The sequence below is a fragment of the Peromyscus eremicus genome, chromosome 1, assembly GCF_949786415.1.
Source record: "Peromyscus eremicus chromosome 1, PerEre_H2_v1, whole genome shotgun sequence".
NCBI classification, from domain to species: Eukaryota; Metazoa; Chordata; class Mammalia; order Rodentia; family Cricetidae; genus Peromyscus; species Peromyscus eremicus.
The window spans coordinates 60,471,536-60,490,111 of record NC_081416.1 but is presented as its reverse complement, the minus strand read 5'-3'; the positions used below and the strand labels follow the sequence as shown (position 1 = coordinate 60,490,111).

At 46.2% G+C, this 18,576-nt stretch overlaps 1 protein-coding gene across 1 annotated transcript; it reads right to left on the bottom strand.

Moving 5' to 3' along the window:
• Nucleotides 1-13,728: 13,728 nt before the first annotated feature.
• Nucleotides 13,729-14,312, bottom strand: LOC131903841 (keratin-associated protein 5-5-like; the record flags this gene model as incomplete). Its single annotated transcript, XM_059254673.1, has 2 exons — nucleotides 13,729-13,784; nucleotides 13,829-14,312. Coding segments are annotated over 2 exons (540 nt in total), but the record flags the coding sequence as incomplete, so codon positions are not given.
• Between the last annotated feature and the right edge of the window lie 4,264 nt (nucleotides 14,313-18,576).

Genomic DNA, 18,576 nt, shown 5'->3' with positions numbered 1-18,576 from the left:
GATTTTAAAGGTGTATGCAGGGCTGGGGAGATGGCTTTACTCATAAAGTGGCTGCCTTCCAAGCAAGAGGACCCAAGTTCATTCCCCAGAATTCAAGTGAAAACATTGGGTGCTGTGGTGTGCACTGATAATCCTAACCCCTGGAAGGCAGCGATAAGGAATCCTGTCTCTCTGGCCTGCTTGCTCGCCTGGGAGCCTAGCCATAGTTTCTAGATCAGTGACAGACCCTGCCTCAAAAACAGGATGAACACCGGAAGAACAACATTCAAGGTTGATCTTAGGCCTCAACACACACATGCCAGGGAGTGGATGCAACAGCTTCTCTGGCTGTCTGCTGGGCAGCCTGGTGTGGCTGTGTCCTGTGTGGGCATTGGGAACTCCATTTTCTTCTCCATTCAGACATAGGTAGAGGTTCAGCTGTATCTCTGGATGCCTCATCTCCAGGTCCTCCCCTCAAACTGTTACATTTTGTAGATGCTACAAGGAGTTTAAAACAGTATAAATATGTCAGTCATATCAAGATGATCTTTGAACTCTACTTCGAAATGTTCAAATAATTTTAACTCATAATAAAATGTGTTTTGTTTATATGTGTGTGTGTGTGTGTTTGTATGTATGTGTGTGATGGACATTCATTGTGTGTGTGTTGATAACATTTCCTGTGTTCAAAATAATCATTTTGCCAGTGCATAAACACAAGTTTATGCTGGAGCCAAGTATGAATGACCATGATCCAGAACACAGATTTGTGTTACCCCAAATTCCATGTTCTGAAGAAAACCATAAACCATAACACTTCCCAAATTCTGTGGTAGAAACATCAGATAGGATAGTTATAGCCAAGCAGGGCACCTCTGCTGTAGGCCTCGGGTGTTACCTGGGGGCATCCTCAGCTTTGGGGAGATAGGGGTCTATTTGTGTATTCTGAAGGGTTTTACCTCATGGTTAAGGATGTTAAGTTTGTTATTTCAGAAATGGACGTTTGCAATGAATGGCTGATGAAGAGCCTAAGACCCCCTCTTCTACAGCACCCCAACTCTCCACAGCCACAGCAGTTTGAATTGGTTGCTCAGCCAGGTAGAACCTTATCCAGGCATTTCTTCTTTCCATTCTGAGAACCTTAAATCACATTTTATAATTTTCTTTACAGTAAGGGGTAGGTTTCAGAGTAGGTGACCAGGTCGAGTGTCTTGCACCTGTTCCCCTTATGTGTCCATGACTTGGACTTGAAGTTGTGCCCTTGGCAACATAGAATAGCAGCTGATCAATGGTGCTGACACTGCTAGGTTTCCAGAAAAATTGGGCATGGGTTAAAGTTCACTGTGAGCATGGGAGTGCATCCGTACCCCCTATAATGCCAAAGCAAGACCCCATCTTTTTTTTATTTATTCTTTGTGTCTTTCATCATGCATCTGCATCCCACTCATTTCCTCATCCCTTGTATCCACCCTCTGCCCTTACATCTCCCTTCCAAAATAAAATAAAATTTAAGGGAAATATCAATCTTGTCATGGAAGCTGTAGTGTGTCACAGTGAGTCACACAGTAAACTCTTTTATCCATATATCTTTACTTGCAAGTGTTCATTGCAAAGAGTCATTAGTCTGGTTTGAGGCCTCTGGTCTCTGCTACACTGTTGATGCTGGGTCCTCACTGGGACTCCTCTTGGATATCCTGTTGTTGCCTTGTGTCACGAAGATCCTGCAGCTTTGGGTTTTCAGGACCGGCTCCTTCACATGCTCCAGCAGATCATAGATTGGGTGGATGTTGAGGCCAACTCATAACCCTGGTTCTAGGCCTGGGTAGTTACAGGGTTGCTCAGCCTGCCAGCTTTCTCCTGTCTTCACCACCAGGGGGAGCTCTCCTGTGTAACCCTGACTAGTTCAGCCTTTGTAGCATGAGCAAGGGGCAGGCAGGGTCAGTTCTGCTTTCATGGCCCTCAGGGTTGACTCTCCCACACCTACACCATCAGGGCCAGCTCTACTGTTGTTGCCCAGGTGAGGTGCCTGGGTTTCTCTCCCGGGTGCTGCAGCTAAGACCCCACTTCTAAAGTAGAGTAGAGTAGAATAATAAGATAGAAAAAAAAATTTTTCATATGCGTACCATCTCCTCAGCCTAAGAAATTGAACATTTAATGTTCTGGAGTTCTGGGGACTCAAGGGACTATTCCCCTGTGGTTGCTGAGGGAAGACAGTATTTCTGGCTATGGTCTAGTGATGTTCACTCCTCATGGGAACCATGTCTCAGGCATCTTTGTAAAAATAGGCTATGCTAGTGAGCACTGATGAGGCCTTTCTCTTGTGAAAGTAGTTTTTTGAAATGGAAATAACATGGAATCTGGGTTTTTCAGGCTGTTTTTCTCTCCCTTCTCCTCCTCCTCCTCCTCTTCCCTCCTCTTCTCCTTCCCCTCCCTTACTCCTCTCTGCTTTCCTCCCCTCCTCCTCCTCCCCTCCTTTTCTTCCCCTCCCAATCCTCTTCATCCTTCTTCCTCCTCCTCCCCCTTCTCCCCCTTCTCCTCCTCCTCACCCTTCTCCTTCTCCTCCTTCTCCTCACTCTTCTTCTTCTTCTCCTCCTCCTCCCTCCTCCTCCCCCTTCTCCCCCTCCCTCTCCCCTCTTCTTCCTCCTTCTTTTTCCCCCTCCTCCCCCTTCCCCCTCCCTCTCCCCTCTTCCTCCTCCTTCTTTTTCCCCCTCCTCCCCCTTCTTAACAGGCAGGAAGCAGCTGCCTTTTGTGGCCATTGCAAAAGTGACCTGCAGTTGGAGTAGGCGGTGGGAGGTATCTGGGGGTTGGTGAGAGCAGGATGGGAGCAAAGCCCCAGATTTTCTCTTAACCCCTAACACAGTGGTTCTTGCATCAGTGGGTTTCAAGTGGTACACAGCACACATTCTTATGATTCAACAAAAAAGAAAAAAAAAGAAGGGAGGAAAACATGGTAGTGTCCTGCTGTTCCCACACAAAACCAGAACTGTCCTTTGTCAGTGGGAGACTGTCCCTTGGCAGTGGCTTACAAGACATCCAGAGGTGTCTTTTGTGAGCATGTCAGAAACAGAGATGGACTCCACAGTGTTGTTGTGGGTTAAATACAATAAGTACACAAGGTACATTGGTTTCATTGGCTATAATTTGCCAAGTGGTTTCAATTTCCCACAATACCTTACTGTTGGCAAAGTTATTCCTATCTTAACTACTAAGACATGGCAAGACTCTGCCTCAAAAAATAATATTACAAAACAAAACAAAACAAAATAAAAATCAAAACCAAGAGGATTGAGTGATATCCACACAAACACTACACATCTACAAGAAGGACCAAGGCTTACACATATACCTGCAAATATGGTGTTTAATACCAGTATCAACTCTCAGATCATACATTATACTTCACATAGTCATTAATTGCTTTATATATTAAATATTCAGGCTACTACAGACTGACAATAAAGAGCTAAAAGGCCACTACAGAATTCAAGGATTTCAGAGAGGTCTAACTGAAGGCAGAAGCTGAGAACTTTCTGGACATGTGGAGCAGGGGGATGGAGGTGGTCAGATAAGAAACCCTGTTGGTGAGGACACACCAAGCCTCAAAGTTGAGTGGAGTTGCTGAGATTAGATGGAAAACGATTTGGATGGATAGATGAATGGGTGGGTGAATAAATGGATGGATGGGTGGGTGGATAGATGGATGGATAGGTGGATGGACAGATAGATGGGTGCATAGATGGATGGATGGTTTGGGGGATAGCTAGATGGATGGATAGATGGATGTGTGGATAGATGGATGGATGGGTTGGGGGTAGGTGGATGGATGGATAGATGAATGGGTAGATGAATGGATGGGTGGGTGGATAGATAGATGGGTGGATGGATAGGTGGGTGGATGGATAGATGAATGGGTAGATGAATGGATGGGTGGGTGGGTGGATAGATGGGTAGATGGATAGATGGGTGGATGGAGAGGTGGCTATTTGAGTAGGCTGTGTCAGCAGTGGGGGTAAGCTGAGCTGAAGGTTCTGGGACAGATGGGAGTTCTCTTTTGGTTCCTTGATGCTAAGTGGTCAGATTACAGGTGGGTGGGCTGCTGCCATCAACATGTTAGGTGTCTTCCTCTTTATGGATTCTAGATGAGAGTATTTCACCCTGTTGTCAGTCTGGAGTGTTCAGTAAGTTCTTGACCCCAGCTTTCCTGAAAATATTCTTGCTATGCTCCTGTGCTCACATGGTCCCAGTCTGCTTTGCTAAGTTTGTGGCATGGCACCTTGTGACTTTTAGAAATAGATTGTCAGTCTGTGCTTCCTGGCTGGTGCTGGACAGGTGATGGTGTCTACTTGCACAGGGAAGTGTAGAATCATTCTGACTCTATATTTGCACTCAAAATGGAGCCAAATTTCACTTTGTGAAATGGAGTCACCCAGGGCAAGGCATAGCCTGAAAACCACTATTTACACGATATAGAGTAACTTAGATCAGGGAATAGCCAGATCTCAACACCATGTCCTGGAGAGTGTGTTGGCTTTGGCAATCTGGACAGATCTGCCCATAAAATCCTGGTTCAAATGGTGCCATGAGTTCAGTAACAGACTCTGTCAGGTTTGGGAGTGCTCTGGCATCATGATTTGGGGTGTTTAAACTGCAGCCTTGCAGCTGGCCATCTTTCCGCTGGAGATGTAGCCCCCACTCTGGGAAGACACAGAACTTGAATTTTCCAGTAGCAAACAATGCAGGGAATGACTCCCAGCATGCACTAGAGAATGCAGCCCTGCCTGAGCCTGCAGCTGTGTCCATAGGCTGCAGGGCAAGGCCTGGCTGCCCAGCTGGCTGGAGTCCCACTGTTTGAGGAGATGAATGGGACCTGAATGTGAGGGGAGTCAGGGGAGGGTAGTGGGGGCCAACAATAGTCCAAGTGGCTGATATCTTTAATTAAAATGTCATGCAAACCCCATTGCTTTGTACAACAAAGGTATACTAGTCAAACAAACAAGCCCAACAACATGGGCTGCAGAGATGGCTGGATCAGTAAGGGCTTTTCATCTAAACATCAGTCCCCTGCACCCATGTGAAAAGCTGGGTACAGTGTCACATGTCTATCACAGCAGTAAGGAAGCAAAGACAGGAGGTCTCTGAGGCTCACTTCTAGTGAGAAATCCTGTCAGGAAGAACAGGTTGGATGGCACCTGAGGAATGACACCTGAGGTCTATCTCTGACTTTCTCATCTGTGTGTGTGTTTGTGTGTGTGGTGTGGTGTGTGGTGTGTGGGTGTTTGGGTGTGTGGTGTGTGGTTGTGGGTGTATGTGTGTGTTTGTTGTGTGTATAGTATGTATGTGCGTGTATGGTGTATGGTGTGTCTGAGTGTGTGGTGTAGTATGTGCGTCGTGTGCGATGTGTGTTTGTGGTGTGTGTGGTATGTGGTATTTGTGTGGTATGTATGTATGTGTGTCGTGTGTGTGATATATGGCTGTGTGGTGTGTGTATGTGTTTGTGGTGTGTGTGTGAGTGTATGTGTGTGCAGTGTGTATGTATGCCGTGTATGTTGTGTGTATGTGTTTGTAACTGAAGTTTTCCTGTGTTCTGCCTGGCTCATGGTCAGGAAAAACCTCTCTCACCCACTGGTCCCGCTGCTTATATTATTTATGAACTGTAAGGTCTTAGCTCAGGCTTATTACTGACTAGCTCTTACACTTAAATTAACCCATAATTCTTATTTAAGTTTAGCCATGTGTCTTGGTACCTTTTCTCAGTTCTGCCTTCACATCTTGCTTCCTCTGTGTCTGGTTGTTGATTCCTGACTCAGCCTTCTCCCCAGAATTCTCCTAGTCTGCTTGCCCCACAAATACTTCCTGCCTGGCTACTGGCTAATCAGTGTTTTATTAAACCAGTGTACAAAAGCATTATCCCACAGCACGTGTTTGTGTGGTGTGTGATGTGTGTAGTGTGTATGTGTGTGTGAGTGTTTGTGTGTGGTGTGTATGTAAGTGGGGTGTGTGTGTGTGTATGGTGTGGGTTGTATGGGTGGTATGTATGTGTGTGTGGTGTGTGCACTGTGTGTGTGCACTGTGTATGTGTGGTGTGTGTGGTGTTTGTGCACTGTGTGTGTAGTATGTAGTATGTGTGGTGTGTATGTGGTATATGTGTGCACTGTGTGTGTGGTGTTTGTGTGTGGTGTATGTGGTGTGGTGTGTGTGTGTGGTATGTGTATGTACTATGTGTGTGGTGTGTAGGTGTGTGTGGTGTGGTGTGTGTGTGTGTGTGCATGTGGTGTGGTGAGGGTGTATGGTGTGTATATGGTATGTATGTGTGGTGTGTGTGTGTGTGTGTGTGTGTGGTGTGGTGAGGTTGTATGGATGTGTGGTATGGGTGTGTGGTGTGTATGTGGTGTGTGTGTGCTGTGGTGAGGGAGTGTGGTATGTATGTGTATGTGGTGTGTATGTGTGTGGTGTGTGCGGTGTATGTGGTGTGTGGTGTGAGTGTGGTGTGTGTGTACTATGTGTGTGGTGTGTAGGTGTGTGCGGCGTGGTGTGTGTGTGTGTGAGGTGTGGTAAGGGTGTGTGAATGTGTGGTGTGGGTGTGTAGTGTGTATGTGGTATGGGTGTGATGTGGTGAGGGTGTGTGGTGTGTGTGTGTGTGTGGTGTTTATGTGCGTGTTGTGTGTTGTGTATGTGGTGTATGGTATGTGTGTGGTATGTAGGTGTGTGCAGTGTGGTGTGTGTGTGTGTGTGGTGTGGTGAGGGTGTGTGGATGTGTGGTGTGGGTGTGTGGTGTGTATGTGGTGTGTGTGATGTGGTGAGGGTGTGCGGTGTGTATGTGGTGTGTATGTGTGGTGTGTATGTGTGTAGTGTGTATGTGTGTGTGGTGTATGTGGTGTGTGGTATGTGTGTGGTGTGTGTGTACTATGTGTGTGATGTGGTGTGTGTGTGTGTGTGTGTGTGGTGTGTTGAGGGTGTGTGGATGTGTTGTGTGGGTGTGTGGTGTGTATGGATTGTGTGTGTGATGTGGTGAGGGTGTGCAGTGTGTATGTGTGGTGGTGTGTATGTGTGTGGTGTGTGGTGTGTGGTGTGTGTGTGTGTGTGTGTGTGTGTGTGTGTGTAAAACAGAGAAATGGTGCTGCACTCGGCCTTGACTTTCCCAAGGATGCCCACACCTCTGTGTCCATTTGTAGCAGTGACCACAGCAGCACCAGGAAAGATTAACTGGTGAGAAAACCCTGCCGCCTCAGGGCCTGGAGAACAAGAAGGCGTGGCTTCGGAACCATCTTCTTCAGGACCTTAGTGTAGCATTGTCCAGTGTGAGAAAGCACTGGTTGTTTTACAGACTGTATACTGTGAGAAACTAAAGAATATAAGAGAAGTGTAAAAATGGCTTCCACCTGAGGTGGCTTCTGAGTACTGTCTCCACTGTGGTCTCGTGAGCAGGTGTGTGACCAGGGCATTTTACTTACACATTTCTCTTCCTTTCTACTTAATATTTTTCACTCTTCTTTGTTTCTTTCTTTTTTTCTTTTATCTTTCTTTCTTTCTTCCTCTCTATTTCTTTCTTTTTTATTTATTTTTTGTTTGTTTTTTCAAGACAGGGTTTCTCTGTGTAGCCCTGTTCATCCTGGAAATTGCTCTGTAGCCCAGGCTGGCCTCAAACTCCCAGAGCTCCATCTGCCTCTGTCTCCTGAGCGCTGGGATTAGAGGTGTGGCCACCACTTGCTGTGTTATTCATTTTTAATGGGAACCATTTTGACTGGGATGAGGTAGAACCCAGTATAGTTTGGATTTTTCATTTCTCTTATAATAAGGATGTTGATTTTCTTAGTGTAATTCCTGGCAATCTGTACTTATCTTTTATTAATTTTTGAGGTTTATTTATCTTATGTGTATGAATGCTATGTGGCTCACAGTTTGAGAGTACAGTCCACCATGGTCAGGCAGGCATGGCAGCAGGAACACAGAGATGGATGCTCCCTCTCTCCTTATTCACTCTAGACCAAGGCCTATGGGATGTTTCAGTCAGTTGTCAGGGTAGTTTCTTTTTCTTTCTTATTTTTAAAGATTTATTTATTAATTTTATGTGTGTGGGTGTTTTGCCTGCATGTATGTATGTGCACTACATGCATGCAGTGCCTGAGGAGGCCAGTAGAGGGTGTCAGATGCTCCTGGAACTAGAATTACAGATAATTGTGAGCTGCCCTAGGGGTGCTTGGAAATGAATCCTGGGTCCTCTGGAGGAGCACTCAGTGCTCTTAACTGCTGAGCCATCTCTCCAGGCTTTTCTTTCTTTTTTGAAAAATACTATTCATTTAGATCATTTTAAATATGATATTTACTTTTATTTAATTTTACAGTGTTTTATACATGTGTATAATGTACTTTAATTGTATCCACCGTGTCTCTACTGTATTAGTACCAGCATCCTGGGGTGACACTATTATATTTTTAGGACAGTGCCATGTGAAAGCTGGGATAGGTACCTTGGGTCCTCTTTATGCTCTGTAGATACTATACATGAACCCACAGCTATCCAAAAATGAACCATTAAATCTCTAAGAAAGGAGTGGGCAGCTCAGAAGAGTTTCTGATTGCTGGATTGGGTTGAAGTTTATAATTAATTAATTGGGGTTGCCTCTGATTGGAAGTGGGCGGTGATACTAAGGAGGTTGGTCTGAGTACTGGGGGAATGGGGCCACTCATTATTACCATGATGGAAGAGGCCTGGAAGGGGCTGGTTCCAGGGCACTCAGGGGGCTATTGGTGGCCCCACTGACTGGTCTCCTGCACCAGGTTCACCTGTGCATCCTTCTTTCTTCCCCTGTAACCTCAGCTTTCTGTCTGGACTTCACTCTCACAGGCCTGTGGTGGTTTGAAAGAAAATGGCCTTCAAAGGGAATGACATTATTAGGAGGTGTGGCTTTGTTGGAGTAGGTGTGGTCTTGTTGGAGGAAGTATGTCACTGTGTGGGTGGGCCTTGAGATGTGTTTTTCTCAAACTTCACTGAGTGTGACAATCAATCAATTTCCTTTTGCATGCAAGATGTAGACAACACCACCTCTGTCTTCACATCGCCATGCTGCCCTTCATGATCATAATGGACTGAACCTCTGAAACTGAACCAGGACAGGCTCCCAAGCTACACAGAGAAACACTGTCTCAAAAAACAAAAACCAAAACAAACAAACAAACAAACAAACAAACAAACAAACAAAAAGAGTTGCCGTGGTTAAGGCGTCTCTTCACAGCAATAGTAAACCCTAACTATGATAAGGCCTTAGTTAGTGCCTGCTAGTCATTGTCACATGGTCTATCCTTCCAAACATGTCTCCAGACAGATAGTCTAGAAGGAGCCCAGGTGATGAGTCTCCTGGGAATCAAGAAAAGTTCTTCAGGCCCGAGGTATCATCATCCATTCACTTCAGGACAGTTTTTCTCGGACCTTACAGAGACATTCTGGAATTCTCCTTCAGTTTGGATTATTCAAGTTCCCAATCAGGATATCATACAGACTTGAAATAATTAACACACACACATTGCTCATGTTTGGAATAATGCAGCTCTCTGGTTCATCCACTAACCAATAGCAATTATCTTTACAGATATGCACAAGTGTGTACTCACAGATGGACATACACACACACATGCACATGTGCATGCACACACATGTGCACAAGTGCACACACACACACACACACACACATACACACCACAAAACACAGAGGATTCCATGATGTAAATGAAAGTGGGCTCCACCGTTTTGGTATGAAGATCCTCCTCTCATTACCAGACAGTCAATCATTCTGAAGAGGAGGATTCCCATACCAAAAAAAAAAAAAAAAAAGGTGGTGGAGCCCACTTTTATCACATCCACCTCTGTCTGTGCTCAACCCACCCTAGATCCCCTACACTTGTCAACCAGGACCTGTTTCCTGTTCTAAGTGCTGGAGTTTACTGTCTCTGGCTTTGGCAGTGTTCAGCCACGATTCTTTGGTCACTTTCATAGTGTCATGGATCCTCTGTATTTTGTGGGATATGCAGCCTCCCTTGAGCTCTAGCTGCTTCAGTTTGTATGGAATGCTAGCAGAGGATATGTACCTGAGACAGCTGCAGCCACAGAGGCATGACCGCAATGCAGCGAAAGGATTTTGGTTTTCTTTCCTTTCTTCCTGTTCTAATTTCCTTCTGTTGCTGCAATAAAATACCCTGGCAAAAGGACAGTTATGGGAAATCAAGGTTTATTTCAGCTTACAATTATGGACACTCACTGTAAGAAACTTTAGACAGCTAGTGACAACATCTGTGCAGTCAAGAGCTTAGAGAAGTAAATGCATGTGTGTCTGCTTGCCTGCTTGTGCTCACCTCCATTTCTCAAATCTCATACAATTCAGGACTCTGCCTAGGGAATGGTGCTGCCCACATCAATGAAATTAAGCAAGACAAAACTATACAAGTCAACTCAATGTAGAGACTCCCTCATTGAGACTCTTCCCAGGTAACTAACCAGCACCCTTCCCTTCTCTCCCTCCACCCATAATAAACATTTCATGCAGAATCTTGGCCCGTTCCATTTTCAATGGACCAAGAGTAGCAGCAGGCCTTTCTCCGCCAATTGTGGTGTTGGTTGGTCTGATCTTGGACTGTAGGCTTCAAGGTTTTCTGGGCTATAGGCTCGTCCTCTTCAAAGGAAGAACTACTTCCCATCAGCAAGACAGATACCTACAAGAACTGCTATCAAAGGTGAGCAGTGCTCATTCCTGGAACTACTGGTTCCTCAGCAGGTCCCACCCTACCATCTAGGAAGACACATCTATTGTATTCTGTGTGGTGTGTGTGTGTGTGTGTGTGTGTGTGTGTGTGTGTGTGTGTGTGTGTTGCTCAGCCTTGTGCAGCATGGAAGAGGACATTTACAATGGGTTCCTTCAGAACAGGCAGGACAGCTCCTTTGATAAAGCACTTGTCATACACTTTGCAAGTACAAAGACCCGGTTTCTTCCCCAGGACCCATGTGAAATGCCAGGTAGAGCCTCAGCTCAAGGAAGACAGAGATAGCAGAGTCCCTGGGGATCACTCGCCAGCCAGCCTAGTCAGTCAGCAAGCCGCAAGCACGTGAGAGACCCTGCTTCAAAGGAGGTAGACAAAGTTCCTGATAATGAGACCTGAAGTTGCTCTCTGGGCTCCACACGTGTGTTCACACATTGTGTTGGTTAGTTTTATGTCAACGTAACACAAGCTAATGTCATCTGAGAGGAGGAAACCTCAATTAAGAGAACGCCTCCATATGATGCAGTTGTGAGCAAGCCTGTATAGCATTTTCTTTAATGTTGGGAGAGCCCAGTCCATTGTGGGTAGTGCCGACCCTGGGCAGGTGGTCCTGGGCTGTAGAAGAAACAAGCCCAGTAAAACATGGGGAGCAATCTAGTAAGCAGCACCCTCAATCGTCTCTGCCTCAGCTCCTGCCTCCAGGTTCCTGCCCTGCTTGAGTTCCTGTCCTTCAGTGATGGACAGTGATATGGAAGGGTAAGCCACATAAATCCCTTCCTCTCCAAGTTGTTTTGGTCATGGTGTTTCATTATAACAATAGAAACCATTTAGTTACACACATTAAAATAAAATAAAGTAAATTGGGTTCATTTTATCTTAAATTTAATTTAGGAAAGTCTGTAGATTTTATAAATTTCCACTCATTTTCTACATCCTTTCTTCTGCACATAAGATACTCCCTTAAGTTCATGTATCCCAATCCTTCACTAACTGCTGCTACAGCAGCCAGCATGAAGGGGACAGGGTGTTTTCCCAATTTCACCCCAGAGGTAAGAGGCTAAAAACTCCCATCTCACTCACCACCCAGCCAATAAACTAAGGCCACAATTTCTGTAATGAGGTTTCTGGGTCAACCCAGATGGACCCAATTATGCCATCCAGACCAGCGCCCCCTGCTCTCCGGGAGGTTACACAACAGTGTGTCTCATTTAGCCTTCTGCTGTGATGAAAACCAGACCAAAAGCAACTTTGGGAGGAAAGGAAGGGAAGTCAGGAGTTTGGAGAGGAGCTGAAGCAGAGGCCATGGAGAAGCACTGCTTACTGGGTTGCTCCCCGTGGCTTGTTCTATTTGCTTTTTCATACAATGCAAGACCACCTGCCCGGGGTGGGGGGGGAGCACTGCCAACAGTGGCCTGGGCATTTCCACATTAATCATTAATCAAGAAAATGTCCCAAGACATTCCCACAGGCCAATCTGATCTGCGCAATTCTTCAGTGAAGGTTCCCTCTTCCCAAGTGACTCTAGGTTTGTGTCAAGTTGACAGCTGAAGCAAACTATGACACTTGAGAATCCTTCTGCCTCAGCCTCCTGAGTGCTTGGATTATAGGTGTGAGTCTCCATGTCCAGCTTAGAGAGTATATTTTAAAGAAAGAAGTAAGAATGTCAAGATGTCCCCATGGGTAAAAGTGTTTTCAGTGAAAGCCTGATAACCCGAGTTTGAGTCCCAGAATCCAAGAGAAAGAGTGAACCTTCTCCTGAAATGTGTGTGTGTGTGCACATGTCTATATTGTTAAATAATAATCAATTAAATTAATTACAGAAAACACATCTAGGTTTCATACTGAAGTGCCTAATTCAAGAAGTAGAGCTTTGTTCTCTCCAGCCATGCATCCCCAGTTCCTAGTTCCCTTTATCAACCTGGTCATGTGTTTGCTGCCCTCGAGTGACAACATTTTCACTGCCACCCTACACAGGTCCTGAACAGCAGGACCAGACCTTTACTTTTGGTGTTCTCCTTTACATAGGACACAGGCTGCTCGTGAATTAGTATCTCCACTTCTCATCGCTCAAAGGGCTTTGGAGAGCTTTTAAGGGAAGGCTGGGTGTACAGCCCTCCTCTGCTGAAGGACATGATAGTTAGGTCTCCTTTACAGACAGCTCCATGCTAGGAAAGAATACCACCTGCTGGAAGCTAGATGAAAATATCCAGAGAGAAGGGCTTGGTGAGGCTAGGCATGTGGGTGCTCTCAGAGATCCTTGGTCCACTTAAATGTCCACTGAGAAAGTCAGAGCCTTCCAAAGGGAGTTGTCAGAGGAGTGGGTCTGACCCGGCCAGGAGCTGTCACAGCTTCAGAGCCTCTTTTGGCCTAGCAGTCTGGTGTCTCTCCTACCAAATCTAGTAAGGCATGAATGGAGCAGGGTCCTAAGAAAGGGAGGAGAGAGGTAGAAGGAGATGGGAGGCAGGAGAGACCCTAACTGCCTTCAGCACCACCATCAGGCTGGTGGAATCCCACACAAAACAAGACAAAGTGGAAACCATGAATTGATGAGCCAGTGACAGAATGAATGAGACGTGGTTACAGTTGGTCCATGTGATATTTTTTATTGTTTTGTGTTATTCAATTTGAGAGAAAGCAGGGGTTGGTCTTTCTCCACATACTTGTCCAAGAAAGTCTTTATACTCACCTTATTGCAGCAACACCAAGGGTTAGCTGCTGCTAAGATAAAAAGACATGTCAGGAAAGGTCTCATGAGCTCAGATGGCTAAGTGGGTGGGCTATGGTGAGGACACTGTAGGTAGTATGACTCCAGAACAGAATTTGTTAGGAGACAGTTGATGAGATGATGACCTTTTCTTGGGAACTGGAAGCCACTATTGGTTTGGTCCTGTGGGAGGCAGGGGTACTAAGGGAACACGCATTATAGTCTGAGACCCGGTGATAAACTGAAGGATACAGCTGAGGAAGCTCGTTCAGAAGGAAAACGACAAGTTGAGAGTGTCAGATCTTGCACTGGCAGCACATGGGGACACAGCATGATGGCTTCAGCAGCTGGACTAACAGCAGGAAGACACACAGCCTGAAGAGCAGCAGGGCTTACAGCAGCAGCTTGACTCACAGCAGCAGGGCTTGCAGCAGCTGGACTGACAGCAGCAGGGCTTACAGCAGCAGCTGGACTGACAGCAGCAGGGCTTACAGCAGCTTGACTCACAGCAGCAGGGCTTGCAGCAGCTGGACTGACAGCAGCAGGGCTTGCAGCAGCTGGACTGACAGCAGCAGGGTTTGCAACAGCTGGACTGACAGCAGCAGGGCTTGCAGCAGCTGGACGGACAGCAGCAGGGCTTGCAGCAGCTAGACTGACAGCAGCAGGGCTTGCAGCAGCTGGACTGACAGCAGCAGGGTGTACAGCAGCTGGACTGACAGCAGCAGGGCTTGCAGCAGCTGGACTGACAGCAGCAGGGCTTGCAGCAGCTGGACTGACAGCAGCAGGGCTTGCAGCAGCTGGACTGGCAACAAGAAGATCTGCAGTCTGAAGAGCAGCAGGGCTTGCAGCCTCCACAGCTGGAGCAGGAACAGGCAGGCACACAGCAGCACACAAGCTTGCAGCAGCTGGAGCCACAGCCTCCACAGCTGGAGCCACAGCCTCCTGAACAACCACAGCAGCTCATGGTTCTGGTGTTTGGCTGAGGATGGAGGAGGTTAGAGGCACAGATAGAGAGTAAGTGTGCAGATGTGGAGCTTCCTGAGCCTGGGCCCTTTATATTCCTACTCAGGGTCAAGTGTGAGGTTGCACGTGATCACTTCCTGGTTCCTGTCTGTGTCATAGTCTAGGACTCTCTTCTGCATGGTCTTACTTATTATCTCTATATCCTTGTGCCTTTTCCCAACAGACAGCCACATCTCCCAGGAAATAATGCTCCCAATTAAACACTGACAAGTATTTGATGCTCAGACCCCTTCCTTTGAGCTGTAAAGAGACAAAATCGAGCCTTTCTCCCATCCCACAAATGCTGCACTTATGGGTGTTTGGACTTAAATCTGAGGATCATTTCAGTACCTTTCAAGATTTTATTGTTTTGTCCAGCTTTTCAAAATTATTTCCTATGAATTTGGCAATTCATACTTTCCCAGAAATATGTCTTTTACTTCAAGTTTTCAAATCCACTAACAAAAGTTGTTTCTGCTTTTATCAAATTATTTTTTAAACACTTGTAGCTGTATGTTTAAACTTTTTGCCAGGGTCTTGCTCTATAGCCATGCTTGGAACTTGTGGCAATTCTCCTGCCTCAGGTGTGCACCACCATGCCCAGATTTAGTCTGTTGTCTTTAGAGATCTTTAAACTCCTTTCTGAAGGAGTTTAATCTGCAGGAGATGCCCCCATACCCCAACAAAAACTAGGATGATGCTAAAATACACTAGTATTTTAAGTCTAAAAAGATCAAATTTGCATATTCACAATAAGTAATGGACATTTAGAGAGAAGTATGGCTACATCATTTAAGCACACTGGAGAATAGGGCTCAAAACCCATTTAGGGATGGCAACTATCAAAACAGGAGATTCCTGGTGTGTTGTTCCATGTTAATGGTTCAGTGGGAATGGCTTATAATTTGCCCTTTACTGTTAGAGCTAAAATCCTAAAGACAATAAATGGAGTCTGAAGAAGAAGGGCCTGTGGGAGTGAGATCCCCTGTGCCCCCAGAGAGAGCCTGGCCAAGTATAGTTAGAGGATCTGTGACAGAATTTGGTAAATTATTCAAGCACTTGGATCTGAGTAGAAAATGAAGCAGGGCTCCAGGGACTGGATGAGGACCTGGATGGACTGGGTGCTCCTGGATGTGCTTCGGCTGCCCAGAGTTTTCTTTGGCATCTTTGCACCTGCATCTGGATGCAGCTGCTCCTTCTCAAACAGGAGCTGGAGGAACCTCTGGAGAATGTGAGGGAGCAGGACAGCAGGCCTCTCACAGTGCCACCGTGTGGCTTCGAGGGGAATAGCATGGAGCATCTTCCCCCTTCTCAGACCCTAGGCAAAAGTCTAGACATATTTACACCAAATTGCATTAAAGTGTCGTTGGACAGCTGTTATACTCCCTACACCTGTCTACCACTGGGCAATAGTCTGAAAGGACTAGACTGTGTCTTTTATAGATAGAAATACTCACTATGTGGAGTGGAACTGAGCTCTGGGGTCAAGACTTTTGATGGTGTTTCAGTCTACACTCAAAGCTTCCCATGATGTCTTGAGCAGACAGGAGCCCAGCAGACATCAGAGCTGAGCCCAGGCCCCAGATCTGAAGAATCAGTCCCTAGGTTGGATTTCTAAAGGCCAGGACCACAGTGCTCTGGTTCTGCTTCAGCAAGAAACATGGCATTAAAAGGCAATGCTGGGCCAGGCATGTGGAGCACACCTGTAAAACCAGCTCTAGAGGGGCTGAGGCAGAGAAGAGAGCTGTAGTTCCAGGTCAGCCTGAGCTACATATTGGGAGCATGGCCAGCCTGAGCTACCTATGTAGAGAAACTCTGTCTTTACAGAAAAATTTAAAAAGTGACCTTGGGAAGAACAATACAGAAGCTGTGCTCAAGTAAACTAGTTAAGTCTAATGTACCTGAGTCATTCATTCCTGTTCTCTGTGCTTTGCTTCAGCCCCAAAGAGAGGGAACACATACTGGACTCTTGTTAATGTTTACTGAGGAGCAACATTCTTTGGGCGACATGGCTGACTGTTTGGGAAAGGCACAAGGAAAGCAGAAGTAATAGATAACACCATGCAGAAGAGACTATGACACAGACAGGAACCAGGAAGTGACCACGTGCAACCTCACACTTGACCTGGGCAGGGATATAAAGGTGCTAGCCTCAGGAGGCTCCACACCCACACACTTCTCTCTCTGTCTTCTCCTCTAACCTCCTCCATCCTCAACCAAACACCAGAACCATGAGCTGCTGTGGCTGTTCAGGAGGCTGTGGCTCCAGTTGTGGAGGCTGTGGCTCCAGCTGTGGAGGCTGTGGCTCCAGCTGTGGGGGTTGTGTCTCCAGCTGTGGGGGTTGTGGCTCCAGCTGCTGCAAGCCTGTGTGCTGCTGTGTGCCAGCCTGTTCCTGTTCCAGCTGTGGGTGTTGCAAGGGAGGCTGTGGCACCTGTGGGGGCTGTAAGCCCTGCTGCTGTCAGTCCAGCTGCTGCAAGCCCTGCTGCTGCTGTCAGTCCAGCTGCTGCAAGCCCTGCTGCTGCTGTCAGTCCAGCTGCTGCAAGCCCTGCTGTTGTCAGTCCAGCTGCTGCAAGCCCTGCTGTTGTCAGTCCAGCTGCTGCAAGCCCTGCTGCTGTCAGTCCAGCTGCTGCAAGCCATGCTGCTGTCAGTCCAGCTGCTGTGCCCCTGTGTGCTGCCAGTGTAAGATCTGAGACTCTGACCTCTGCCCTCAGGTGCAGAGCTGATGCAGGTACTCTGGCTGTCTAGTTGTTCTGTTGTGAAGCTGAATACTTTTCACACATGCCACCTTGGTGTAGCCTTGTCCTCTGTGGGCATTTGGAGCTCCATTTTCTTATCCTCCATTCAGACACTGGTTGAAATTCAGCTGTATCTCTGGATGCCTCATCTCCAGGTCCTCCACTCAAACTGTTACATTTTGTAGATGCTACTAGGAGTGTTAAGCATTACAAATGTATCAATCATATCAAAATGATGATCTTTAAACTCTACTTTGAAATGTTCAAACAAATCATTTAAGTCATACTGAAATGTGTTTTGTGTATGTGTTTCTATGTTTGATTGTGTTTATGTGGTTGCATTTGGTGTGTGTGTGTGTGTGTGTGTGTGTGTGTGTGTGTGTGTGTGTGTTGATAATAATTTTTGCCAGTACATGAACCCAAGTTTATGCTGGAGCCAAGTATAAATGGCCATGTTCCAAGACAAAGATTCATGTTACCACAAATTCCATGTTCTGAAGAAAACCATAAATCATGACACTTCCCAAATTCTTTGGTGGAAACATTAGATAGAATAGTTATAGCCAAGCAGAGCACCTCTGCTGTAGGCCTCGGGTGTTACCTGGGGGCATCCTCAGCTTTGGGGAGATAGGGGTCTATTTGTGTATTCTGAAGGGTTTTACCTCATGGTTAAGGATGTTAAGTTTGTTAGTTCAGAAATGGAGGTTTGCAATGAATGGTTGATGAAGAGCCTAAGACCCCCTCTTCTACAGCACCCCAACTCTCCACAGCCACAGCAGTTTGAATTGGTTGCTCATCCTGGTAGAACCTTATCCAGGCATTTCTTCTTTCCATTCTGAGAACCTTAAATCACATTTTATAGTTTTCTTTACAGTAAGGGGTAGGTTTCAGAGTAGGTGACCAGGTCGAGTGTCTTGCACCTGTTCCCCTTATGTGTCCATGACTTGGACTTGAAGTTGTGCCCTTGGCAATATAGAATAGCAGCTGATCAATGGTGTCGACACTGCTAGGTTTCCAGAAAGGTCAAGCATGTTTAATGTTCACAGTGAGCGTGGGAGTGCATCCGTACCACCTATAATCCCAAAGCAAGACCCCACTACCTTTTTTTAACTTTTTCTTCATTTATTCTTTGTGTCTTTCACATCATGCATCTGCATCCCACTCATTTCCTCATCCCTTCGTATCCACTCTCTGCCCTTTCAACCCCCTCCCAAAATATAATAAAATTTAAGAATTAAAAAAAAGGAAAAATCAATCTTGTCATGGAAGCTGTAGTGTGTCACAGTGAGTCACACAGTAAAGTGTAGCAGGAATCTTAGAAGGTCTTATTAATAAAAACAAACCTGCAGCCAGGTATTGGGGTGAATGCTGAAAGGTCAGAGAAGCAGAACAAGCCACAGCTTCCTC